Genomic DNA, 26996 nt, shown 5'->3' on the forward strand with positions numbered 1-26996 from the left:
TTAGTGACATCTGCTCCCTATATCGCCTGGTGATATTTCCCCTCTTTGTAGATTCCAATTTCAAAGTCTCCCTGGCCTGTGTGATTAGGCTCTTTGGAATGATTTTTTCTGGCTTCCAGTCTTCCATTCTCGTGATAAAATCTGGTTGGTTTTTTTTTTTTTTTGCAAGACCTCAGGAAGGGACCTTACTTACAGGGTCTGCTCCCTTCTCTGAGACATTCAAGGTCATTTTTTTGTTTGGGCCATGGAAGATACACATATTAGGTTTTAGATTTTTTTCCTCTGTACAGCCACTGGGGACAGCTTGAGGCCCAGTCCAGAGACCTATAAGAGGCTACCACAGAATGACTAGAGAGTGTCTCTTCCTGTGCTGTGTGTTCCCTCTGTTGGTGAGCTTTGAGGGCCCTTCCCAGCCAGCTCTACCAGTGTGCCTTCCTGACAGGTCACTGTGTCTTATCTAAGGTTCCAAGGTGACAGAGTCAAAATACCCCAATAACAGCAACCCGAAGGAGAAAGAGCGGGCAGTTCCAGATGCAGCCCAGTGAGGCTTCATCTCCTGTCAGTTCCACAACCTCCCCAAACATCTGCATCAGCTGGAGACCAGGTACTCAGACATAGGAGCCTGTGGGGGGTGGGGGATTGCACATTTGGGCCACCATGCAGGTGGCCTGGCCATAGCTTGTCTAAATTTGTCCTATCCTGAGCCAGAGACCCCAGGGCATAAGCGCCACATAAGCCTTTTGAGTATATTAATCTTTAGCAAAAACCTCAGAGTAACGAGCTGGTGGCTGCATCCCATGGGAGCCTCAGAGCCTACCCGCCCCCCCCCCCTTTTTTTTCTCAGCTGCATACCTGAGGAGCACGGGGACAAGTGGGCATCTGGAGAGAACTGTGCTTGGTTACTTCTCTCCCCAGATCCAGCTTGGAGAGCTGATGCTATGCTGTGATCCGATTTACCCACCCGACCCCCACCCCAGGAGGGCACTGGTCCTCATTGTTCAACTCCATTTTAATTTCTTGCATGCTTTAATGATTCCTGCCCACTTGTTAAGAGTCCAGGCTGGGCAGACAGGAACAGGCACACACCTCAGTACCCATGAGTTCCCACATCCAGAGAGGAGACTAGTGTTTGCCACCAGGGGGATGGATGATCTGGTTCCTGATGCTTCAGGCTCAGCTGATGGGGAGGCAGCCGCAGACAGAACCCAGCCAATGGGAACTTGGAACAGAGGAAACAGAAGAAAGATAGAAGGAGGGAGGAAAGATGGCTCTAGATCAGCAATGCCCTCGGGAGCCCAACACAGGTTCAGCACACATCACTCAGGGCCGAAAGGATGGTGCCATGAGTCTTCTGAACAGATGGCGCTTAGGGGTCAAAAGATACCAGCTCAAAGCAAGAATCAATTGCACTCATCAGAAGCCAAAGGCCCTAAGGATATGCAAGTGTTCTGGCAACTGGAACGTGTATTTTCAGAACACTGGGTTGACTGAGCAACCTGGGAATTGAAGAATTAAGGAACATGGAGGTGTTAGGCCTAAGTCATTGGACTGAGTCCCTCACTGCCTATATGTCTTGAAGAGAATGTTCAATCCATAAAGTTTAAGAACTGAAATGTAAACTATCTAAAAATCCATGATGTAAAAGATTCTCCTATCTCCAGCAGTAGGGGATGCTCTCCCCAGGCTCCTATTGGGTGCAGCCTTCTGATGGAAAAAAAATTATGAAGCCAGTATGAAGCATAATTGGAGTTGAGTAGGTAAAGGGAAGTTCTGGACTTGTTAAGTCAATACAGGCTTTAAGTGTGGGCATGGGAAGAGACACACATTCAAGAACAGAACATCTGAGGAAATAAGGACTTCTCAAGGGATTGGAGTCACTGGGACTCTGGATAGCCCCCTGTATGAGCAAACTGAACGGGAGATTGTGAGTTAAAGTGGGGTGGGAGATTGGATGTGTGGATTTTTCCAGAATAGGGGTCACTTTTCTGTCTTTTATGGGGTTTTCCAGATGTGTTATGGCATCAGATAAATAATGGGGAAGTCAATGTCGCAAGCCCAGTGGTGGCAAGCTGCCATTATCGTGATGTCAAGGACAGTCAGTGGCCATGTTGGTTAGGTCACGTTGGCCCCAGCTGGATTTGGGTGGTTTCGTTCTTCACTGATGGAGTGACACATGATGTTTCACGATCGCACAGCTCTGTGGTTTCATTTTTCTTCCTCCCCCACCCCTCATGTATATACAGCCTGTCTCATTCCCTTCACTTTGGTCGAAGAGTTTAAAGACATTGTCTTTTGTGGCTTACTCTGAGGTACTGACAAGTTTCCCCACTTCCCTGAGCCTCAGCCTTCTCTTTTGTGGAAGGGAAGGGGTGAGGTGACTTAGACCTGGTGATTTCCAATGCCTCAGGGTTTAGCTTGCTATAATTTTTAATTTTTTTTTACTTGTGTAATATGCGTGTGTGGGGTTGTGCATGTGAGGGCAGGTACCCACAGAGTCCAGAGGAGGGAGCTAGAGTTATCGGTGGTTATAAGCCGCTTTTTTTTTTTTTTTAAAGATTTATTTATTTATTATGTATACAGTGTTCTATCTGCATGTGTCCTTGCAGGCCAGAAGAGGGCACCAGATCTCATTATGGATGGCTGTGAACCACCATGTGGTTGCTGGAAATTGAACTCAGGACCTCTGGAAGAGCAGCCAGTACTCTACCTCTGAGCCATCTCTCCAGCCCCGGTTGTAGGCCTCTTGATCATGTGCTGGGAATCATCAAATCCGGGTCCTCTACAAGAGCAGCGCATGCTCTTAGCTCTTGAGCCATCCCTCCCGCCCCACGTCTACTCTTGTGAGTCATGCCAACCCTTTCCAGAGCCCTCAAGAGAAAAGCAACCGATGGGTACGTCAACAGTGAGGGATTCGATGTTGGGCTTAGCACCGTGATTTCAGTCTGCAAGGCAACCCTGAAGGCTGCAAACTCCGGTTGAAGTTAGTGTGGACTCTTCACAGCCCTGAAGTTCCCCCCTAATGGGCTCATCTAACTTTTTGGCTGGTCAACATGGCACTATCATCTATAAAGTTCACATGTAAGAAACAGGCAATCAAGTTTAAAAAATAACTTAAAAACTATAGCATTTTGGGCTGGAGAGATGGCTCAGAGGTTAAGAGCACCGACTGCTCTCCCAGAGGTCCTGAGTTCAATTCCCAGCACCCACATGGTGGCTCACAACCATCTGTAATGAGATCTGGTGCCCTCTTCTGGCCTGCAGGCATACATGTAGACAGAACACTGTATACATAATAAATAAATCTTAAAAAACCAACTATAGTATTTTAAGTAAGCTTTTACATTAAAATACTTGTTGTTGATACTAATAGTATGTCATCGTGGCTTCATCTCCACTTTCCTAAAACAGCGGTGTTGAACATCTTTTTCCATGTCCGGTGGCCTTTGTGTAGCTGTAGAGAAATGTCTATCCAGGTCCTTTGTCCCTTTGTGATCTGGCAGTTCTGTTGGTAAGTACACTCTGCATTTTAACTCTTTATGAATTGAAATACGAATTTCTCAAAGGCAGAAAAATATCTTCAGTCTTTAATTTATACAAAGCAGATGGAGCATCTTGGTTCTCCAAGGAACACTCCAGAAAGACCACAGAGCAAACTGAAATCACATTTGTGAAGAGGAAGGTGAGAACAATACCTGGGGAAAACCAGGGACTTGGTGAAAGCCCGGCTCTCTAAGGTGATGGGAGAGAAACAAACAGATGAGTGAGTTCCACTCTGAACACCTCCTGAAAGAGACACTGTGGGTGTCAGGCCATGACAGTCAGGCCAGGTGGATCCATCTGGAAGATGGCTTGTCCAGGACCAGACAGTCTCTGGGCATCCGAAAGAACTTTTGAAGTGAGAAAGCAGAGCGTGCTTCATGCCCCCTCTGTGCTGAAACACTTGCCAAGGGATCCCTTCTGCATTGGGCCGCAGAACCGCAGGCCTCAGAACCTCACGACACCTGGCTGACAGGTAGATCCTAGGAACCACCAAATCCCCAGTCTGGATTGGAATGTCTGTGGGACTCATGGGAATGCAAACAGGGATTTAAGGGAGAGGCCACCTCTTGCCTGGGGTGCTGTGAAGATGGTGGAGAAAGGAGCAGAGAGGCCCCCCTGCCCAGAGCTCCGCCCTTCTGTGTGGTCAGGACTGGAGGGTGGCCCCCACTGTGCCTGTGGGCCACTGCTCCATTCCCCAAAGGCCACAGAAGCCTGAGAGGTGGGGGAGGCTAGCTGCCACCCCTGCTCTAGTAGAACACCTTCTCCAGGTACGAATTCAAGAACATCCCAGTGGGGTCCAGCTTCTCGCGGATGCCACAGAACTTTCGAAAGGCAGGGTACATTTTCTCAAAGTCCTTCCTGGTGCAATTGTGGGCCTGTGGAAACAACCGGAGGCAGCAGGCTTTGACTTTACAGAGCTGGCAGGTCAAGCGACAGGCCAGCACCCCAGAGTCTCTGAGCCTGTGTTATGACACTGGTCCCCGACCTCCTACACACAGTACAGACCCCCGGACAGAAAGTAAAGCTGAAGCAGCTTAGAATTCATCACTGGTATCTTCATCCCATAATATTGTGGAGGGCCTGGCTCTGCTCCCACCACTACACAGGCCTTCACTTTCCTAGCTGTTAAATGGGCACACAGATGCCTGCCTCATCCTGCTCACAAGCTCCATAGGAAAATGATAACGTGAAGGAAATTGCTATGAAGACCCCAAGGGCCCAGCAACCTCTGAGCTTCTGGAGCTGGAGCACAGGAGAGGCGTCTGGTGCCCTTTCACTAGCTGGTTGGGTTACTTAGAGTAACGGAGGAGGGGCGCCCTCTGGTGGAAGCAAAGCGCAGAGCAGCAGGCCTGCAGCTATGGGTGCAGGGCAAAGTTACCTTTGCCCAGTGGGGTCTGCCTCCAAACTTCTTCATGATGGTCTCGTAAGCCAGCCAGTAGTCTAGCCGAGGCACATCCTTGCCATAGGGCCTAGGGCAGAGAGGAAGAAATTGGTTAGCCAGCCTGCCCTTGCTGTGGGATGGTCTGTATGTCAAATTGTTCTGATTGGTCAATAAATAAAACACTGATTGGCCAGTGGCCACACAGGAAGTATAGGCGGGACTAACAGAGAGGAGAATTGAGAGAACAGGAAGGCGGAGGGAGACACTGCCAGCCGCCACCATGACAAGCAGCTTCTGAAGATGCCGGTAAGTCACGAGCCACGTGGCAAGGTATAGATTTATAGAAATGGGTTAATTTAAGATGTAAGAACTAGATAGCTAGAAGCCTGAGCCATTAGGCCAAACAGTTTAAATAATATAAGTGTCTGTGTTTATTTAGTTTATAAGTGGGCTGTAGGACTGCCGGATCTTGGCAGGACCCGGAGAGAAAACTCTCCAGCTACATGCCTGTCCTATGAAGGGCCTCCACTGCCTCAGGTGCATTCTCTGTGGCCTGCTCTCATTGGCAGGTGACTAGAGATCAGGCTGGCTCTCCCCACAGGACAGCACAGTTAGGACAGGCACCTAAGGCCTTCTGTTCATAGCACATCAAAGGAATCTCCAAGACTTTGTCCCCTTGTGTATTCATCGGTTGATACCTAGACATTACTGTGAGTTTAATATTGACCAAAGACCCTAAGGTAAGGGAGACGAAAAGTTTGTCTTGTTCTGGTCATTGCTTTACACAGGTTAGCTACCAGAGTATAAAACAGACACAATGTATTGCCCAGGCAGACAGCCTAGAAACAGCAGGGGTATGCAGAAGGGCATGCCATCTAGGTTTGCACAGGGTGACACTGTGACAAAATTGCTCATGGTGTGTTTATCAGAATATGTCCCCTTTGAAAGCAACTCCTGACTGTCACACAACACACACACATTGTTCATTCATACAGTATCCACACAATATACAAATACACATTCCCTGGATGACCCATGTCTGGAAAGCATGGCCATGTAACCTAATGAAATGTCTGTCGGTTCTCCTGCCCAGCTACTCAGCCCCAAAGTGACTGACCCCCGAAACTGACTTCAGTGCTAACATTTCCAACAAACACATTCAGATGCATCCCACGGCAACTCTCACTTATGCATCTGAATTCAAGGAGCAAGAGAAGGAGACCCATAGATAGCCAACATGAACTTCACCGTAGCCATGTCCTCTACGAACTAGACTACTGTTCCTTCCGTGTGTCTTTCAGAAGCTCTTCTGTGGCTCTTTGGGGCCCCCTAAGAACTGTGAGTTCAGCTGTCCTTGGCTTTGCGATGATTTGGGACCTTACGCATGGGGGAGGAACACTCTAGAAAGATCAGGATGGCCACTGGTTTGCAAAGCCAAAGAAGGCCTGTGACACGTGGATGCATGAAGTGGGGTGGGTGGCAGATGAGGGATATATCTTAGCAAGGAACCAGAAAAGACAAACTCCTTCAGGTACCTCATGCTGGTTAAAAAGAGAGAAAAAAAGATCAGCCACGGGCTTGGATTCAGTCACCGGGATTGACAGGTACATCCTAACATCAGGTTAACATCTCTTCCACTGAAGTTAAACCAGCTTCAGAACTGGTCTGTGTGGCTTCCAGGCCAGCAGAAATCTTACTGGCCTGGGCACCTGAGCTGGGATATATATTGCTCATTCCATTCCATGGTCCTCACAAATGGTAAATATTCCTCATGAATATTAATAGCTCACTATTAATGCTAAAATATAGTGATGGATCACAGATCATAAGTGGTACATGTCACAAGAGTCTACAGGCAGAGAGTAATAGAAGAACTCCAAAGGGGTGAGATGCCATTTCCAGCTGCTGAGATCAGTGTGATCTCCCAGTAGAGAAGATGGCCTCAGAAACCGGCACGAGAAGACGGAAGAAGGAGAGGAATCCCTTTATATATGAGAGGACCGCTCCCTCCACCCCACACCCTGCAGTGAGCTGTCTGTCACCTGTACATGATGATGTTCATGTAGCAGCTGTCCCTCTGGAAGCAGGGGCTCAACAGGATGTCGTCACCTCGGGTGAATCGCACCTCCACAGGGAAGTGGGCTACCACATGGGGGTGGGCCTCCAGCATGGCCTTCAGCTCCAGCAGGGCCTCCTTGGTCTTCTCCCTGCCCTCAGCCCGGGAGAGACCTCAGAGTTGGAAGGGACCTCCCCCAACCCTCCTCCATGGCTCTCTCTATCCAGGGCTCCCGGGGACCTCAGCCCAGGATGCTCACGGCCATAGAGACTCCCAGCCCTAGAGAGGCCCATGGTTCACGGTGGGCCTGGAGGAGGGCACTACCTGGGGATGGCCCAGTCCTGGACGTGCTGCTTGAAGCGACATTCGTAGGTGAAGATCTTGTGACTGAGGTCGCTGCTCTCCTTCTTGCCGTTGAACAGCAGCCAGAAGAAGAAGCGGTTGATCCAGCCCACGAGGCATGGCAGGAAGGTGCTGCAGGGGGCAGGGCAGAGGGGTTGGGGAGCAGCAATTATTGTGCGTCAGCTGTGGGTTGAGTTCTCTTCACCCCGGGCCCTCACTCCTCACTCCTACTCTCTCCAGGCTGGGGCCAGCATGGCGTTAGTCTGGGTAGGGACAGTGGCCACTTTGTCTCACCTTTCTCCTGCCACCAGCCCTTAAAGACTGTGTGCAGGGTCTTGTCACTTTCTGCCACACAACCACAAATGTCTATGGCTCAAAGCCTTGTGGGTTAGCTAGGGCAAGGCTGAGTGGAGTTTTAACTTCAGTTTTAACTGGTGCCTGCCAGGTTTAGCTCCCTAAAGAGTGTGCCATTCACTCTCCTAGACCCTAGGAGCCTTGATTCAATGCTGCTGAGCATAAGCAGCCAAAAGAGGAAGTGTCCTGGGAGAGGGTCTTGGGTTAGACTCTTGTCCTTAGATACAATGCTGGGAGTTCCCTGGAGAACTATAGAAAGACAGCTCAGTGCTTCTTGGGCCAAGACACAACTGGCTCCTAGCTTTGGGCTCTAGAAAGTTCACCATGCCACTGTTTAACACGCACACACATGCACACAGCCTTGCTCTTTAGGTGGCGGTGCTTAGATCATGAGTTGGGTGCTGCCTTTATCAGCGGGTTGACATACCATCAGTGATTTCACAATTGTGTGGACTATCAGGAGATGGGGCTTGGTTGCAGAAATTAGGTTACTAGGAATGTGCCTGTGAATGTGCACCTAGCCTCAGACCTCTCCTTTCTCTGCTCCCTGCCTGCTGTGAGATGGTCAGGTTTTGGCCACCATGCCCTCACCATCATGAGTCTCTGCCTCAGCCCCACAGCAATGGCATCAGTGACCATAGACTGGAACCTCTGAACTCATGAGCTAAATGTCCCTTCCTTTAGGATATCTTTCTCAGGTGCTTTGTCATAGCAGCCAAATCTGACTAACATTTAGAACCACCCGCCCACCCACCAAACCACCCACCCATCCACTCTTTTACCTCGACTCCCTCTGACTTGTTACAGGCACTGCTCGTGTGGACTCATCCCCTCCTCCCATCCCATATTCTCTTCGCCTTTGCCAGTCCACTGGCTCATGGCCCCCAGGGTGCCTTATTCTCCTTCAAATCCTTATAGTTACTTTTGTTGCCCTTAGAATGAACCCCATGCTCTCCAGGTGATTCCACTACACGGCCAGGGCTGAAACCATGGCCTTACACACCCAGGAGGCAGACCCAGTTTGCAGATGTAGTGGCGGAGGCATCCTCCACAGCATACAGAAGATGAGACAGAGGTCCCAAGGCTTTCCTACCTGGTCCAGAGCAAGAACTCCAATAGGTAGAACCCGATGGCATAGTCCCAAAACCAGTTAGATGTAGAGGAGGGGGCCTGGGAGGGATAAGGGATCATGAGTTAGGCACCAGGGCCTCAACTTCTTTCTGACTTGTTTATGATGATGTCCCATTAGAAGACTGTTGTGGAATATGATTTTAAGATGTGCTACATTCGTTTATGCTGTGGAAGATGTAAAGGTGTGTTGCATTCTTTTATGTTACATTTGTTTAACTCTGTGAAGCTGTGTTACTGTGCCTGTCTGAAACACCTGATGTGTCTATTAAAGAGCTGAATGGCCAATAGGTAGGCAGAAGAAAGGATAGGTGGGGCTGGCAATCAGAGAGAATAAATAGGAGAAATTTGGGAAGAAGAGAGAGGAACAAGAAAAAGGAGAGAAGACACCAGGAGCCAGCCACAGAGTAAGAGTGAAAGTAAGATATACAGAAGTAAAAAAAAAAAAAAAAAAAAGCCCAGAGGCAAAAGGTAGATGGGAGAATTTAAGTTAAGAAAAGCTGGCTAGAAACAAGCCAAGCTAAGGCCAGGCATTCATAAGAAAGAATTATCCTCCATGTGATTTATTTGGGAAGGAGGGAGGAAAATGGATGACCCACCTACTAGGACAATCGGGAGCCTTATTTTTCCATGACAGAGCTAATCTCCACCATGTGGATCCCAGGAATTGAACTTAGGTCATCAGGCTTGGCAGCAGATGTCTTTTCAGGAGAGCTACCTAGACCTGCATTTTTTCACATATACCATCTGTCCCTCCTCTTGAGATCCTATGATCCAGGTGTACATCAGCCACCCTTTACAAACCCTACATTGTCCCTTAACACAGAGTAGGATTTGGGATACTACTGACATTCATTTTCAAATTATGGCTTTTTAAATGTTCATTTTGTGTGTGTTTATATATGTGCCTATGCATATGTGGAGGCCGGAGGTCAATATTGAGTATCTCCATCTTTAGTCTCTCCATCTTTTTGTTTGTTTGTTTTGGTTTGTTTTGGTTTTTCGGGACAGGGTTTCTCTGTGTAGCTTTGGAGCCTGTCCTGGAACTCACACTGTAGCCCAGGCTGGCCTTGAACTCACAGAGATCCGCCTGTCTCTGCCTCCCGAGTACTAGGATTAAAGGTATACGCCGCCTCCGCTACCACCACCCAGCTAGTCTCTCCATCTTAACTTTTTAAGACAGTCTCACACTGAACCTGGAGCTTGCTAAGTAGCTAGACTGACTGACCACTGAGTCCCAAGACTCCCAAGTCCCAAGTCTCTACTTCCCCAGAGCCAGGATAAAGCTGTGTGCTACCACCCCCAGTCTCTTTATAGTTTTATTTTTTTCTGGATGCTGGGGATCAAACGTAAGTCTTCATGCTTGCATGGCAAACACTTTATCAACTGCACCAACACCTCAGCTGGTAAGTGATGGCTTTGTTTGTTGTGGGATAGAATATCACTTTAACTATGTAAAGATTGTTACATATGTTTATGCTGCATTTGTTTAATGATGTAAAAATGAGTTTCTGTTTTACCTTGCCCGCCTAAGGCACCTGATTGCTCTAATAAAAAGCTGAACAGCCAATAGCTAGGCAGGAGAGGGATCGGTGGGGCTGGTGCAGAGAATACATAGAAGGAAGCTAGACTAGAGTGGAGAAGGACAGAACAAGAGAGAAAGAGAGGGAGATGCCTGGGGCCAGCCAGCCAGGCAGCCACCAGCCAGCCAGTCAGACGTGGAGTAGGACATACAGAATAAAAGAAAGGTAAAAAGCTGAGGCAAAATGTAGATGAAGAGAAACAGGTTCATTTAAGTTATAAGAGCTAGTGGGACAAGCCTCAGCAAAGGCTGAGCATTTGTAATTAATTATAAGTCTCCGAGCCATGATTTGGGAGCTGGTTGGTGGCCCAAAAGAAACCCTGCTATATTTGTTTCCGTCTGCTGAGAAGCCCCTTATTTGCAAGGCTGTGAGGACAGGAGACAAAAATTTGTCTCTTCAACTCAAGTGGAGGTGTTACAGAAGGCGTGCATGAAGAATTCTGTGGTCCCAGCCCAGCTGTCTGACACTCAAGTCCATCCTGCCTGCTCCTACACACACTTCTGTTCTCTGTGTCTCTCCCCCACATCTAGGTTTTCCCTTTGACACACTGGACCCCAACTTAGCCACCTTCCTTCCCACCTTCACCTCTGTCTCTTCCTCTCTTCATGTTCACCAACAACCCCACTCCCCTGGCCATCAGGACAACAAACGTCAGCTTCCCTGGGATGGGCAGGGTGTGCAGGCCGTGGGTGTGATGAGGATTGAGAGTGCGTATGCTAGTGACCAGCGGCCCCCAGCTCTGGGATGCCGGGCAAGGTTGGGCCCACACTGCAGCTACCTTGTTGGTGTGGTCTTGGTAGATGATGCTGACGTTGTCACTGTGAGGAAACCAGAGGAAGCGGAAGTATTCTGACTTCTTCAGGTGGCTGTCCAGGTTGTCTAGAACCTGGCACAAGAGGGAAATAAGATGGGTGATCTTGAATGTCAACTTGATTGGATTGAGAAACACCTAGATTAGTTAAGCCCACCTGGGTAGGTCTGTGGGAGTGTCTCCAGAGATGACTAGATCACTGACCAAGCCAGGCTCTTTTCCTTTTTTTTAGTTTTTTGAGACAAGGTTTCTTTGTGTTAACAGTCTTGGCTATCCTATAATTCACCTGGTAGACCAGGCTGGCCTCAAACTCAGAGATCTGCCTGCCTCTGCCTCAAGTGCTGGGATTAAAGGTGTGCACCACCACCACCTGACCAAGCCAAGCTCTTGATGGACTCGTGATGTGAAGGCATTATGGGAAGGCAATGGGTCAGAGGTGGGGCATAACTCTGGTCCCTCCCTGCTGCCTCTGCTGTCTGCTGTGCTCTCCCGGCAGTGGTGGCAGAATGTCCCGAGAGTGTGAGCTCAAAGAAACCCATCCCCCTTTAAGACACGTCTGTCACACATTGGTGAACATCATGCAAGAGAAACCAGTCCAGGGAGAGACTATTAGTCACAGGAGGAAGTCAGTAAACCCCAGTCAAGGCCTAGGTGTGTTTTGGTTTACTTCAAATAGAAAGAAATACTGAAGTTATCTTAATATTACCAAATAGCTTGGTATAGTCTTAAAATATGCTGGGTGTTAAAATCACTCACGCACATATTGACTTCCCCAAGGAGCTTAGAGGAGATAAATGACATTTTACCCTAGCTTAAGGAATTATTAGTGGCTTGTATAAACCAGGGCCAGTGTGAGTGATGAATGGGGATTGTTATGAAGATCAAATGAGATAATATGGCCAGAAAGTCCTTAAAGTGGTACCAGACACAAAGGAGTCACTACATAGGCTTCAATTCCTACATCCAGTACTACAGCTTTAATGCTGATTGCCATCACCGTCATCATCATCATCTTCCTAACATCATTACCATCATGACCATCCTCCTCTTCCTAACATCACCATCATCATCTTCTCTAACTTCATTACCATCACCATCACCATCATCATCACCATAATTATCTTCATCTGTCTTCAACTTCATTTACCACCACTATCATCACTATCATCCTAGCCATCCTCATTACCATTTCCATCATCTTTGTCTTCATCACTACCATCCCTCATGTTCACCACCATCATTTTCATCATCTCTTGTCTCTGACAGAGTAGATCCTAACATCACTCATTATTGCCTGCTTGGAGATAGTATCACAGCACAAATAATGTCTCCATGGGACCCACCAGGCAGGTGCAGTACAAATTTAGAACCCAGAGTATAGATAGGTTTTGGAGTTGACAAGCAGCTGTGGGGTGAGGAAGAGTCCTGGTGTTAGAATGGGTTGTCTGGATTGAACTCTAGGACCCCAGTAGCGAATGTAACAGCACCATTTTCTGGGCCTTGGATCTTGAGAGGCTTGTTCAACATATCTACTTATCTTTCCTCCTAGAGTGGCTCTAGTATTCATAGGTAACAGTGCCCTTTATGACACTGAGTGGTTGCTGAATGGAACCATGTGTGGTCCCACCTATTACGAAGAGAGCTCTTTCCCATCCAGGTTCACAAGCTTTGTTCATATGAGCATGAACATATATATTTGTGCTTCCGTGTGATCATGCATGTTGTGAGAGTACATTATATAAGCAAGTGTGCATGTGTGTTTCTGTGTGTTCAGGAGTGTGCATATGCACATGTGTGGGCTTATATACATGTTGGGGAGGCAGCCTAAGAAGAAGCCCTAATAGACCCAAGGTTTGTCCATAATAGATTTTAATGCTACTGAATTAGGGCAAAGGAGACAGGACAAGCAGGTGTCAGGAGATAGTCTATTCACCTAGCTCTAGCACTCTAATAGAAATGGATGGGGCGGGGTGTGTGTGTGTGTGTGTGTGTGTGAGGGGGGTAACTCCCATCCTTTGGAAGGAAAAATCAAACCCTGCCGGGCAGTGGTGGCACATGTCTTTAATCCCAGCACTTGGGAGGCAGAGCCAGGCGGATCTTTGTGAGTTTGAGGCCAGCCTGGTCTACAAATCAAGATCCAGGAAAGGCGCAAAGCTACACAGAGAAACCCTGTCTCGAAGAAAACAAAACAAAACAAAAAACAAAAAAACAAAACAAAACAAAACAAAAAAACCCTTTCTGTTGGTCAAAAGCTCCAGATTAAGCATCAGTACATTCCAGCTGGACTTAGAGCAGGACAAAAGATTCAGCGATACAGCATGCAAGATTACAACCTCTTTCTGATGGAACATGGTCCTAGCTGCCCATCCCTTCCTGGTCTATGATGGTCCTGCTCTCCTTAGCCTGTAAGATCCCCTCTGCAGCTGTCCTCATGGAGGTCAGCAGTGGCCTCCTGGGATCGCTCTGACCTGGATATTGATCTGGTTCCCGGCAGCACTCAGGGGCCACCCATTGCCTGTTGCTTTGGGAACCCATCCCTCTCCTCCCCGTCTTCACTGCTGTTTTTCTAACCCCCCTGTGCTCTCAGCCAAATGCCCTGTCTTCAAAGGCCCCTTTCTTTCACAAAAGCCCACTTTTAGGGGGTGATGGGTCTTCTCATCGATCAGTTTCCTAGGGGGTTGAAGCTCTCAGCCACTGGCTGAACGGTGTCTACTAGATTACTACACCGAATCCCTAACCTCTGCACCCAGAATGTGACCGTGTGTAGAGATTGGGCCAAAGCTCAGCCTGTGGTGCCTTCCATGGTAAGGGAGTCCTGGTAAGTGTCCTCCATAGCACAAGTGGGAGCCGATGCCCTTAAGAACAGCCCGTCCTCACTTTTTCCTGGGGCGACTCTCTACCCCAACCCCTTCCACATCCACATGTCAGTAACCCCTGAGGTTCTTCTGCATTTTAAAGCCCACCAGGGTTCTGAGCACAGTCTCTCTTGGGCCAAGAAAAAGGGGGGTAGTAAAGTGAGACCCCCCTCCTTCAAGCCACTAAAAGTCCATGGGAACTCTCTGAGGGCCAGGAGACCTTGGCAGGACCTCCATTTGTTTTCTGAGGCTGGGCAGTGGAGAGCAAAAGACTAGTACCTCCTTGAGGGTCGAGGGAAAGGACGTCTCCTGCAGGTGGAACTGTGGCACACACTGCAGGGTCACGGTGAGGATGACGCCCAGACAGCCCAGGTGTACCCGTGCAGCCTGGAACACATCTGCATTGCTTGACTCGGAACATTCCAGAACGACTCCATCAGCCGTCATCATGGTCAGGGCCACCACCTAGCATTGGGAGAGGGGTCGCACTTAATAGCTTGCTCAGAATCACCCTACTTTCTGGCTTGTCCTTATAACAGAGGCCAGGTAGCACCTATTCCCAGGGGCCACCATGGCCAGTCACACAACTCCCTAGCCAGGTCTATTGTCACTACCTGAGAGGGTATTCTGGGAACTGGGGTAGACATGGGGGAGAGGAAAGCTGCCTCTGGCATCGGAGCTCAGCTCTCAGTAGGGTGGAGTCCATCATCATGTGGGGCACCCTGCTGGCTTGGCTTGTCCTCCGTCATTCTGTGGCCTCACAGTCAAGAAGCAGCTAGCCTCTACTGCCTGGAGATGCTCTGGGGACACAGGCCCCCAGGATCGGTGCTTGACTAGGCCAAGTGAGCACATATGTGCCCTGAGATGGGACAGTGAATCAGGATCCCAACAGTCTTGCCCAGCCACATGGAGTCTTTGTCTTCAATAGAGCATTCTTCCCTCGGAGGAAATGCATTCTCCTGCTTAGCTTCACCTGACCAGAAAGTTTGGGTTTCTGTGAGTACTGAGGCATTTGATTGCAAACTGATGGAGGCCCCCAAGTTCCCCACTTCCAGAAGGGCCCTCTTTCTCTCATGGCTATTGAGGTCGTCCTTCTCTATGCTCCACTACCTGCTAATTTGGAGGGAAATTGCTTCTGACATGTGCAGTTGGTGGTTGGTTGCTCAGGGAGAGGACAGCTACAGCTGAACTAATTCTGATTAACAGTGACCGGAGAGCAGAGAGGAGGAACCTGACAGAAAAGGGACACTGTGGCCAGCTGTGGTGAGAGGGGGCGTCTGGTACTTGTTACAGAAACTGGACCATTTTTGAAGATTCAGAGCCTTGAGAACAGCGTGCCTGTGAGATGCGTTGTGAGCATCTAAAGGCCTGGGAAGGGCGGGGCTCTTCATTAACTGCTTCTGTGACCTTGACAGATGATGGTCCTCACTGCCTAGGAAGGTAGGAGGATCAAGCAAAAAGCCTGCGATTAACCCCCTGCTGTAAGCTGAGGAGAGGTGAGAGCTGTCCACCCCTTCACTTTGCTTCTGTGGTTTTGCTTGAATTTGAATGTCCCCCAAAGGTGCATGTGTTAAAGTCTTGGTTGCCAGCTGATGGGTCTGGGGGAAGCCACTAACTCATGACAGACCTAACCTCATCAGTGATCCACGGGTAGACTATTAATTTGATGGAGGTTGTGAAAATCAAGAGTGGGGTCCAACTGGAAGAAATACACTACTGAAGATGTGCCCTGGAAGGATCTCTCCTGTCCCTGGTCCCTTCTTTTGCTGTCTTTGTTTGCTGGCTGCTGTGTGGTAAGCAAGTTTCCTGGGTCATACCCTCCCTCCAAAACCATGAACAAAAAATACGCTTTTCAGGGTTGGGGATTTAGCTCAGTGGTAGAGCGCTTGCCCCAAGCGCAAGGCCCTGGGTTCGGTCCTCAGCTCCAGAAAAAAAAAAAAAATACACTTTTCTTTCTTGAAGATGATTTCCCTCAGGCATTTTATAGTGCCAAAAAATGATCAATATGGTTGTCATCCGTGCGACTAACACAGAACAAACCCTCCCCTTTGATTCCAGGCCTGCTCCGTGGGACTTCCAAAGAAAGGCAACCAATAAACCCTATGTGCATTTTTTACTAGTGACCACTTTAATTTCACACCCTGACGAGCAGGGTGTAGCAACTGACACGACCATCTTGACATCAGTCCTAGACTGTGAAAAGAACTGGGCTCCTATCTTGGGAGTCCTGACTGTATCCCCAGTTACCCCTGACCCCTTGGGCAGTAAGCCCGGCTTTGAGGTGGCAATGGCTGTTAGGATCCTGCCCTCACTCCTGCACATGCGCAGCTCAGGGTCTTGCATCTTACATCACCAGGGGGCGCTGGCGACTACAGTACATGCCTTAAAAAGGAGATGCAGACTCCATGCTCTCTCTCTGCTCTCTGCTCTGCTCCTACCATCTTTCTCTGGCTCTCCTCTCTCCTATCCCCTCCTCCCTCCCAATAAAGCTCTCTGTATCTCTGGTAGTCGTGGCGTGGCTCGTACCAGCTTTTCTGCCCGCAACCAGCACCGATTATCATCCTTTCAATGGCCTTGGAAGACTCCAAGTTGACAGTGTGGAAAGTTGAAGGCGTTCGGCTTCAGAAAGGCCGCTCCTGATGCAGGTACCTCTGAACTGCCATTTGGCCAGACGCTATTTAATGAGTGCTAATTTATGACCTTAAGTCTATATAAAAGTTCTCTCCCTGTGGACTGGGCTTTCTTCATTTTAGCTGAGGATTTTGACAGCCATGTACCCAGAAGCTAGGGAATCTGCCAGTGTGCACGTAACCAGGGAGTAGTAATATGGATAAAAACTTTTTTTTGATAAAGGACAGACTCTACCACAGGTTACCCCCATGCCTTCCCCAGGTCCTACCTCCGCTGCTACCGTGCCTGGCTCCTGGTTATAACTTCCAGTAGAGTTGGTTCCCCCTTGTCCTGTGCTGCTTGTGAGGATATGTGTGTGGGGATGAGTGTCCCTTGGCTAAAACACTGATATGCCTGGGGCTCCTTCAGGCCTGGTAAGGTTTTGGGGAGGATGTTGGTGTTTCTGGGCACACTGTTAAGTGCCTGACGTCCATGTGGCGCTAGACCTACACTGCCATGGATCTAGAGGACTCACCTGGGTGGCCAGGATGCCATGCTTGATCCCTGTGTTATGTGTTCCGGACCCAATGACGCCAGCAACTGTCACGTCAGACACCGCCCCTAGACTGGGCTCAGCAGGTGGAGCGAGAGGTGGACAGAGATCAGTCGGACTTCTCAGGGCAATGGGAGCCCCAGATGCAGCAAGTGTTAGTTAGGACAGAAGACACCTTTCTGCTTGAGAACCCCCCTTTACCTTCGATGGCCCAGCTTGTGATCAGCCCATCTCGCTGGGCCTCAGTTCCCTGATCTCCATGTCCAGCATGGGCCGGTTTGCAGGAAGGCATACATGTTTAGTCTTTGAGGTCTCTGTAGCCCAACAGGCAGGCCCCCTTCCTCTAACTACCAAAGGCATCTTCTCTAAGTGGAGCCCCATGTTGTGGCTGAGACTCCTCTGCCCCCCAACCCACCCAGGCTCAGGTACTGCCCTGATTCTAAACACACAGACATTACAGCAGGTCTATGTGGGTGTGCCTCCCTGAGCTGGAAGGGCAGGAGGGGGAGAGAGGGCCCAGTCACCTGTCCTATTTGGAAACCCACACAGCTTCCTCGGGGCTCTGGGAGAGAGCTAAGCTCCAGAGACTGGGGGTCCAGGCCCAGAATGAGTAATGGGGAACTAGGGTCCCCTTTGGCACCCTCCACATGTCGCTGACATTGAACCCACTGCCTGCACAGTACTGGTTAGTTTCTGCATCTAGTACCTGTCCCTTGCTGGAGCTCCTCGAAGGTGGGGTCTGGGCTTCATTTGTCCTTGCTTCTAGAGCCTAAACATGATCTGTACATGGCTGTCACCCTATGAATAGCCTAGCCATCCTGATCTTTGGGGAGGGGAGGGGACAATGGTTTCCACGCTGTAGAATTGTGGGGACTGTGCTAGCAAGGCTGAGGTGAGCTGACCGCAACACTTGAGGGTCAGCCACAGATGTCCACAGGGTTAATTAATTCCACCTGCAGTGAGATTTCCACACCAGTGTTCAGGCCGTGCTTCCTCTCAGGTGAAAGCCAGTCACAAACAAGGTCACCTTGATAGAACCCCTCAACTCTCTTATCCTGGTTCAAGACAATTGCTCGAAACTCTGCTAAGCTTGGACCCGTTTCCCTCCTTAACCTAGGGGGCATGACAAGTAAGGCACCCTGCGTGGGAGAGTGAGGAAGGGGTACACTCCAAGTAGTGTGAGCACCCCACTGCCAGACCCGTGAGTATGGGGACCAGAGCAGGGAGGGGAGAGGCAGCCCCAGCCCAGCTGGGACTGGAGGAGGGACTCACTTAGACATGGCCAGGCCGTGCTTGTCCAGCTCTAGGTGCAGGTCCGCCAGGAGGATGCCAGCTTCCACTGTGACCTGTTTCTTCTCCTTGTCCACCTGCAAGAGCCAGCACAGGCTGGGAGGAGCTACGCCACACTTGGTCCCCAGTCAGACCCCTCTGGAATGTGAGGATGGCTAACCTAGCCTGTGGTCAGCTTAAGCCACTTTTCACTCTAACTAGGGTTACTGAGCCCAAGAATGCTGGGACATTGGGGACAATTTGTCTTTGCAACAGTCTTAACTATGTAGCCCAGGCTGGCCTCAACTATGCAATCCTCTTGCGTCCACCTTCCAAGGGAAGGGATTACAGATGCATGCCTCGGTTCCTTGGTGCTGGTCTCACAAGTCAGTTCTTCATCTAGGGTTGTAAATGGAAGCCCGGGCCTTTGCACATGCTGGGCAAAGACTCCCTTCTGAACCTCACTTCTAGCTCTTTGGGGATGTTCCATGTAAGTGCTCTTTTCACAGGCAAAGGAAATGAGAACCAGGGAAGCAAAGAGCTTTGCCCAGGGACACTTGGGCTAGGATGGGGACTGCCACACCTATGCTCCTCACCTTGTCCACACTGGGAAAGTGGGACAGGGTCTGTTGCCACAGCGCCTGGCCGTGCTATTTGGAGGACAGAAGTCTCTGCCTGCTCTCACCCCGAGGACCCAGGCAATGGCTAAGAACCGGGAAGGGAGAAAAATGGCTGAGCACAGTTTGTCAGGGTACTGTATCCTGAAATCTGACTGCAGCCAGGGGAGGTACCAAGACCCAAGGTCATGTAGACAGAAAAGTCAGAGATGGGACGAGAATCCCCCCCCCCCCCAAATACCAAGTACTTGCTCCTCCAGCTACCCAAGGAACAGAGCTTGGAAAATCAATTGCTGAAGCCAAGTCCTCACTACATGGCAATCAGACTGATTGCCATGGCTGATGTTCGCTGAGAGATAGATAGGGCCTGTCGGTGTGAGCGAATACCAGCACAGTAGAGAAACCTAGGTCATTGCTAGCTGGCTCTGGGGAGGGGAGAGCATTCTCTGGACTTCAGCTCAGGGGAGCCAGCCCCGGCAGGTGAGGACTGCAGTCCTATGCACATGTTTCTGGGACTCCCAAGTCCCCTGTAGGCAAGTGGAGGCTGGCTGAACTGCACAGACAGTATCTCAGTGGGAAGCCAATAGCAGTTCTGAGTCTGGGTCCAGCTTTGCTGTTGTCTGCTGTGTGACCACAGGCAAGTCACTGCCCGTCTCTGATCTTCATTTCTCTCTGCGTAAGCCTAGTCCAGTGTCAGTTTGGGTGCCCCTGGATCAGCCACTGTGAGTCCACTCTCGGGAATGTATTTCTCCGTACCTCTTTGAATGCGTTTGAATGGAATCGTTAGCAAAAGATGGGGTGGATATATATCATCTCTGTGGTCACAGAGGGCCAGGCAGACTTGACAAGTGGCCTGAGCAAGCCCAGGGAGGGCTCAGGTGACAGTTGCTCAGAGGAAGCCCAGGGATCAGGGTGTCGCTCTGAGGACCCAGGGCAGGAAGAGGCTGAGAACTGAGGCAAAGGCTGGGAGATTTCATGCATGGAGTCTGGGACATAGGCTGAAGCTACTCAGCTTAGGAACAAGCTGAGAGTGGGCGACCAAGGGCCCCAGTACCTGGAGGACCCGGTTCATCTTGCCCATGTGGATCATGAAGCCATCAGTACAGGCGATGTCTGAAGGCGAGTGGCCGCCACCCACCACCTTCACTCTCTTGTTCTGCTGCCGAGCCAGGGCCAGCACCTGCCGAGAAGACAGTGTCAGTCAGGATCTGCTCAGAGAGGAAGCCAGGGAGCCCTTCAGGGCTGTGGGCAGCCTGCAGGGTGTGGGGAGAAGTTGGAGGGGGTGTCTTTGGTATTCGTGGCCCTGCCTGGCTCCAGAAAGCCGAGAGAGAGGCTTCCAGAGAAGCCGGGACAGAGAACCACAGTCCTTCCAGTCTGTGTGTGTGTGGCTCTTGTTCACACTACCACAGTTCCAGCCCTTTCCATTTTGGCTCTAGACAAGATCTTGCTATGCAGCTCAGCCTGTCCTCTAGTTTGTGGTCTTCCTGGCTCCCTGATGTTGTAATTACAGAGCCACCATAGGGGCCAGTTGAGGGTCCCTCCCTTTGGGGACCTATATAACCCAGGCTGGCCTCAAACTCACTGTGTAGCCAAAGTTGGCCTTGAACTCCTGATCTTCCTGCCTCCTCAGTGCTGGAATCACAGCGTATATTGCCAGGCCATACGTGCAGTGCCAAGGATGGAACCCAGGGCTTCGTGAACGTGAGGTAAGCATTTAAAAGACAAATCCTACTGCATTCCTCAACAATAAAAAAACCTTCAAAGGTATCCTAGTGACAGGATAGGACCCAAGAGCTTCAACGTGGCTTCAAGCACCCTTCATCTACCCCACGCTTCAGCAAAGGGCCACAGAGAATGGTGACCATGGCTGACTGTGACTCATCCCAGGGCTGGCAAAGGTAGAGCATGTCTGGAGATACTTGGCTCAATAAACATGGATTCACAATGCTACCTCAGTGAATCCACTTATGTCCTCCTCGTGTTTCTGCTCAAACACATTCATCCAGGTGCCCCGGGACCACGTTTTACAAATCCTATCGCATCGCCTGAGAAATGCTGGCTGTGCCGCCCGCTCCTCCCAGGGTACATTTTAGGCTGAAGGCCGAGCAAGTCATTAAGTCACACCACAATCCTGGAGCTGCTTGGTCACACACCCATTTTCATTTTCTCTGGGTTTTGCTGGTCCTCCAAGGAAACACTACCCCGTACCCTGTCACTACCACAAGCTCAGGTGGGCTCAGAAGCCATCTTCTGGTGGCTGTGCGGGAAGCGCACTCCTGGCTCCCATCCTCATCCCCTAATTGCCCAAGCTCCATCAAAGCCACTTTTCTGCTTTCCAGCTTGTTTTCGTGTCTCTTAGGGTACAGGCTTCAATCCCTACACTAGTGCCCTTCCCCAGCAACCCTGATTCTTCTCAGAAGGTCATCTCATATGTAAGTGTAAATGTGTGTCTGTGCATGTGTGTTTGTGTGTGCAGAAGCACTCATGCACATATATGTACATGGGCTTGCGCGCAGATATGTATATATGCGTATGTATTCACAAGCCTACTCAAAAATGTGCACAAATGCACATTTGCACAAGTATCTGTGCACACAGACTTATGTGTGCCTGTGCATAGATGTATGTACTTGTGTGGGTGCATCTGCACAGCTGCATGCACATAGGAGGCCTATGTGTGCATATGCACATGAATGTGTACATGCCTGTGCGCAGGAATAGGTCCACATGCATGTATTTTCATGCAAATGATGTACATAAGCATGCATGAACATGTGCACATGTATGTGTGCACGCACGTACACAGGTTTGTGCATGGAGTTCATTGCAGAAGTCTGAGAGGGGAGTGCAGACATGGCCACCCTTGGTACACTACTGTGCAGGCTTGGGGTGGACATGCCAAATTACTACAGGCTGCAGGGCAGACCTGGAGCTGGGGAAGGCAGGAAGAGGAGCTTTGTGTTTACCCAACCAGGTCAGCAGTTAGGGACCGAGGTGGCTCATTAGGCCAGGAAGCCCCACGCCTGCCTCTGCTGCAGGGCCAGGGCCATGGCTGCAGGCTGTGCAGCCGGTGTGGTGTCGATGGACCCACCTCTCTGATCTCCTCCACTGATGTGGGCTGGTAGTACATCTCTGGACAGCAGCCATAGGTCTTCGCCCAGTTTTGGAACTGGACCCCTTTGTATCCATGGACCTGTACCAGGAAGAGAGCCAGGTCTCAGCAGGCCAGCAGCCACTATCCTAATTGTATGCAACCACATCACCAGCCCTACACCCTGCCACAAAGCAGGGGAGTGGGGGTGGGGTGGGGGTGAACAGGACATATGGACAAGCTCCCTTTGACCTCCATGGTTCTTTTTTTTTTTTTTTTTTTTCAGAGCTGAGGACTGAACCCAGGGCCTGGAGCTTGCTAGGCAATTCTCTACCACTGAGCTAAATCCCCAACCCTGCCTCCACAGTTCTTAGGTCAAGGCCACTTAGGAAGATCAAACGGGTAGCCGCTGCTCTGAAGGTAGCAGCCCACGCAGGGCTTCCTGATGTTGTTATCATGTGATCCCTCCCGATGAGACAGATGGGAATTCTGCCCAGTCTGAGGCCAAGTGGATGGATGGGGTCAAGCAAGGATGGAGCCTGATAAACCAGGTCAATCCCTGCTCCAGGCACATTGATGTCAGCCCAGCAGGTAAGAGTACTGCAGCCCAGCAGGGCTGTGGGCACAGAGCTGGAAGAGGTGGCCCTGGAGACAAGGGCTGGGGTCTGGCTTCTCTAGCAGGGTGTGTCTCAGGGGCTAAATAAATGGCACTATCATCTTCTTGGCCTCAAGCCTGGAAATCAAAATCCTGTTTGTTTCACACCACTGTATAACCAGACACTGCTGGGTCTTCTATGTGTCATATCTTTTTTTTTTTTTTTTTTTTTTTTTCCCGAGACAGGGTTTCTCTATGTAGCTTTGTGCCTTTCCTGGAACTCACTTGGTAGCCCAGGCTGGCCTCGAACTCACAGAGATCCGCCTGCCTGTGCCTCCCGAGTGCTGGGATTAAAGGCGTGCACCACCACCGCCCGGCATATGTGTCATATCTTATTAGATCTTACAATAATGTCACCAAATAGAGGATATTAGTCCTCTTTCAGCTGCCAAAAATTGAGGCTCAGAGAGGTAAAGGGTCTTTCCCAAGCTTTCAGAGACCCAGCGAAGGTGTTAAAAGAGTCCAGCCCAGGCCTTCCTCTCTCATAACTCTTCTTCTAACTCCAACAATTCCCCAAGTGCACTTGGAGGGTCCCGTGGCCCGTCCCATGGCTCCACAGCCTTGGCCTGGCTTTACTCTCCCACACCTGGATCACAGGTGCTGTCTGGACACAGCTGGCTCACAGGTGCACCCTCCCACACCTGGCTCACAGGTACCGCCTGGGCACAGCTGGTCGGATCTACTGGCTGCAACATGGCCCCTGCCATTCCTACCATGATTCCAGTGGTCCGGGGTGTCAGATGACTTGACTTGAAGCGTTCCCAAAGAAAGTCAGACGAAGCCCCAGGCAGTAGGTGCAGCAGTCAGTCAACCTCAGCTCTGGGTTGCCTCAGTCAGAATGGGACTGGATGTTTAGCCACTCGTACCAAGGCCTTGGGGCATGGGCAGGTAAACAGTGCTGAAGAGGCTCCTCCCCCTGCAAGATCCAGGCAATCCCTGTGAATAGCAGCTGGGCCCTGCCCCCTGCCTGGATGCTCCCAGGAAGGCTGAAAGATCGACCTTCAACAGCAGGTGTTGTGCTCCTGAAAACCCACTGCCCGAGCTCTGAACCCAATCTTGGGGGTTCGGAGCCGAAGGTCACCAGCCACGCTCCCAGGCTCACAACAAAGCTGACTGCCTCATGGGCCCTTCAGAGCCAGGTACCTATGCCAAAGCCACGTACCTATGCAGCCCTGAACCCCCCAAAATAGCTTCCCACTTCCACCCTGGCCTATGGTGATTGTGGGAGGGAGCTGCTGAGTGACAGTCCAGTACCATTCAGAGTCAGTAACCTGGTATATCCTACTGAAGCAGACATTTAAAGCTGTTTGGTTAAAAATCACTGACTCGCCGGGCGATGGTGGCGCACGCCTTTAATCCCAGCACTTGGGAAGCAGAGGCAGGCGGATCTCTGTGAGTTCAAGGCCAGCCTGGTCTATAAAATGAGTTCCAGAATAGCCAGGACTGTTACACAGAGAAATCCTGTCTCAAACCCTCCCCACACCCCCACCCCCACCCCCCCCCAAAAAAAAAATCAGACTTCTCACTTGGGCCCTCAAGGTAACTGAAAGCAGGATAGGAGCCTGATACATCTGCCTCCATTTTGTGTCTGTCCTTCTGTCCTTTACTGAAGGCATGGAGACAAGTCATGTCCTTCGAGCCACCTTGGATTCTTTTTTTTTTTTTTTTTTGTGTGTGTGTGTGTGTGTGTGTATTTGTTTGAGACAGGGTTTGTCTGTGTATCGTGGCTATCTTGGAACTCACTCTGTAGACCAGGCTGGCTTTGAAGATCCACTTGCCTTCAGTGCTGGCATTAAAGGTCTGAGCCACCATGCCCAGCTACCTTGGATTCTAAGCACAGCAACACCTCACAGTACAGCCCACCCTCCCAATTAGGGCGATTATCCATGAAGGTGAGGCTGTATTCTGGAGCCCCAGGACTCATCTCTTGAGAACTAAATGCTCTTGTGTGGAGGGCAAAAAGGCCTTGGGCACACAGATAAGCACTGGAGAAGCCAGGAAAGTTGACCCACAGCTCACCTCTTCAGTTTTGGAACAAGGTGCTTAGCAGCTCTTCCTGGAATACCAGGGATGGTGTCGTTTTATAACCTGGTGATCCATTTCTGTCTGAAGAGACAGGCTCTGTTGTGTCTCCCAGAATGTATGTTTTTCCTTAGTCAAGACCTTTTTCCTTAAATCTTGAGCATTGCTTTTAGACCATAAAACCCACCACTCTTATGGGTGATGTCACTTGTGCTATATATAACAGCCTCAGTGACTTCTATGTTATGGCCAGAGCAATCCTGACACCTGAAAAGTTTCTGCACCCACATAAGCCTCTCTGCCAACACAGCAATCCAAATCAAACCGAATTATGAAAAAGCCCAGGTTTAATGGGTAAAATGCTCCCGGGTGATTTTCCAGCCCCCAGAGGGGACTGTGTGGGTGTGGGTGGGAAACCAAAAAAACCACGTGTCTGTTTTCTGAGGTGCAGTTTAAATACCCTGTGGGAGTGGTCTTGAGCATCTCTCGGGGAGGAGCGGTGTTTGGTGGGGCAGGGTTTGGGGAGAGAGAGATGGGGGAGGAAAGTTGAGGTGGAGCTTCCACCAGAACATTCCAGACTCTGGGTATGTGGGTGCTAGGAGCTGAGGTGGAGTTTCCACCGGAACAACACTCACATGTCATGTTTATGTCTGTCATGCTCCGTAGACCCTTATCCTGAGCACTGATCCTAAGTCCACAAGAAACTATCACGGAGATGAAGCCACATGTACTTGGCAAAGAGTCAATGCAAACATGTCCTCAATTGTTGTGTACTTGGGGCTGAATTAATTGTTACCTGAATACTCTTTTTCCAAAATTGTGCCGCGCTTAAAGGCCGGAGTAAAATGGTTTGGACCAGACTCTAGAAGTCCCAGGCCAGTGCTGGTTCCAGTCAAATCGGGCTGAGCCTTACCTCACCCTAATTGTTTCTTCCCTGCTTTCTGTAAAGCCCACATGGGAATCAGTTACCACAGCTGGCACCCCAACTTGGGACACTCGACCCTGGGAGAAGGCAAGGGAAGTTTTCTTTAAATAGAAACTAGGAGGTTTAGGAAACTCAGTCCCCTCACCCAGTGAGAGAGGAAATGAACATGGGTTCTTCTCAGTCCCTGGAGACAAAGCCTTTTGTGCAATTATTGAGATTAAGATTCAAAGGAGCAAATTATTCAGAGCTATAGCTCTGCAATGTTATAAGGATAGGACAAAGGGGAGATAAAAATACCGTTTAATTATTTTACAAGCTGCAGTACAGTAATATAGTGCTTGGAATCAAAATCAAGTAATATTGCTTGGAAGAAAAAGGGGAAAAAAGAAGGAAAAAAAAGGAGAGAGAAAATTTTCTGCCACGCATCTTGGCAGGTCTTAGCAGGGTGAGCCAAATGGACTCCAGTGACCCAGGCTTCCCAGTGGTCCCAGAGCCATATTGGGACTCCTGCCCTCCTGAGTGAACTGGCTGGAACTCAAAGCCCTCCAGCAGCTTTTTTTTTCTTTTTCTTCCTTTTGCCTCCAAGGTCTGGTGGAGGAGAGTGAGTTCCAAGGAATGACCTGTGGGACTCCACCACCAAACCTGAGCTAGCTTGGTTGCCTCGGAACTTTTTGTTTGCTTGCTTTTTGTTTAAATGTTTGTTTTTCCCTCATAACAGGAATAACTCAGTATGGTCCCTTCGTGGAAAAAAAAAAAAAAGAGAGAGGGGTTGGGGATCTAGCTCAGTGGTAGAGCTCTTGCCTAGCAAGCGCAAGGCCCTGGGTTCAGTCCTCAGCTGCGGGGGTGGGGGGTGGGGTGGGGGGTGGGGTGGGGGGTGGGGTGGGGGTGGGGGGGATGAGGGGGTGAAAACAAGCGCAACTTCTAGTTCAGAAATAATTGCAGCCAGGGCATAAAGCACTAAGCCAATGCTGTTTAAATTTCAAGAGGTAGTAGTTGGCTGGGTGGCAGTGGTGCACGCCTTTAATCCTAGCACTTGTGAGGCAGAGCCAGGCGGATCTCTGTGAGTTCGAGGCCAGCCTGGTCTACAGAGCAAGATCCAGGACAGGCTCCAAAACTACACAGAGAAACCCTGTTTTCAAAAAGCCAAAAAAGTATTAGTAATTCATTATATGGAGGATGGTCTCTTCCCCTGCTCATCTAATCA

At 50.0% G+C, this 26996-nt stretch overlaps 1 protein-coding gene across 5 annotated transcripts in view; it reads right to left on the reverse strand.

Annotated features, from left to right (window-relative positions):
- Positions 1-3553: 3553 nt before the first annotated feature.
- LOC102903841 (L-gulonolactone oxidase) overlaps positions 3554-26996 on the reverse strand; it is a 35120-nt gene continuing 11677 nt past the window's right edge. For 4 of the 5 annotated variants that reach the window (XM_076545235.1, XM_076545237.1, XM_076545239.1 and 1 more), the window contains 12 exons: positions 23559-23761; positions 22191-22292; positions 20154-20279; positions 18486-18580; positions 17196-17286; positions 14330-14515; positions 11163-11270; positions 8767-8843; positions 7302-7451; positions 6964-7128; positions 4919-5009; positions 3554-4415 (listed from right to left, as the gene is read on the reverse strand). In XM_076545235.1, coding sequence (XP_076401350.1) covers positions 4287-4415; positions 4919-5009; positions 6964-7128; positions 7302-7451; positions 8767-8843; positions 11163-11270; positions 14330-14515; positions 17196-17286; positions 18486-18580; positions 20154-20279; positions 22191-22292; positions 23559-23561 — 1323 coding nt within the window. In that variant the 5' untranslated portion in view covers positions 23562-23761 and the 3' untranslated portion in view covers positions 3554-4286. Of the gene's footprint in view, positions 4416-4918; positions 5010-6963; positions 7129-7301; positions 7452-8766; positions 8844-11162; positions 11271-14329; positions 14516-17195; positions 17287-18485; positions 18581-20153; positions 20280-22190; positions 22293-23558; positions 23762-24864; positions 26849-26996 lie in introns of those variants that run through there. The other variant, XM_076545236.1, reaches the window with a different exon arrangement.

Source organism: Peromyscus maniculatus, chromosome 9 (assembly GCF_049852395.1).
Source record: "Peromyscus maniculatus bairdii isolate BWxNUB_F1_BW_parent chromosome 9, HU_Pman_BW_mat_3.1, whole genome shotgun sequence".
NCBI lineage: Eukaryota > Metazoa > Chordata > Mammalia > Rodentia > Cricetidae > Peromyscus > Peromyscus maniculatus.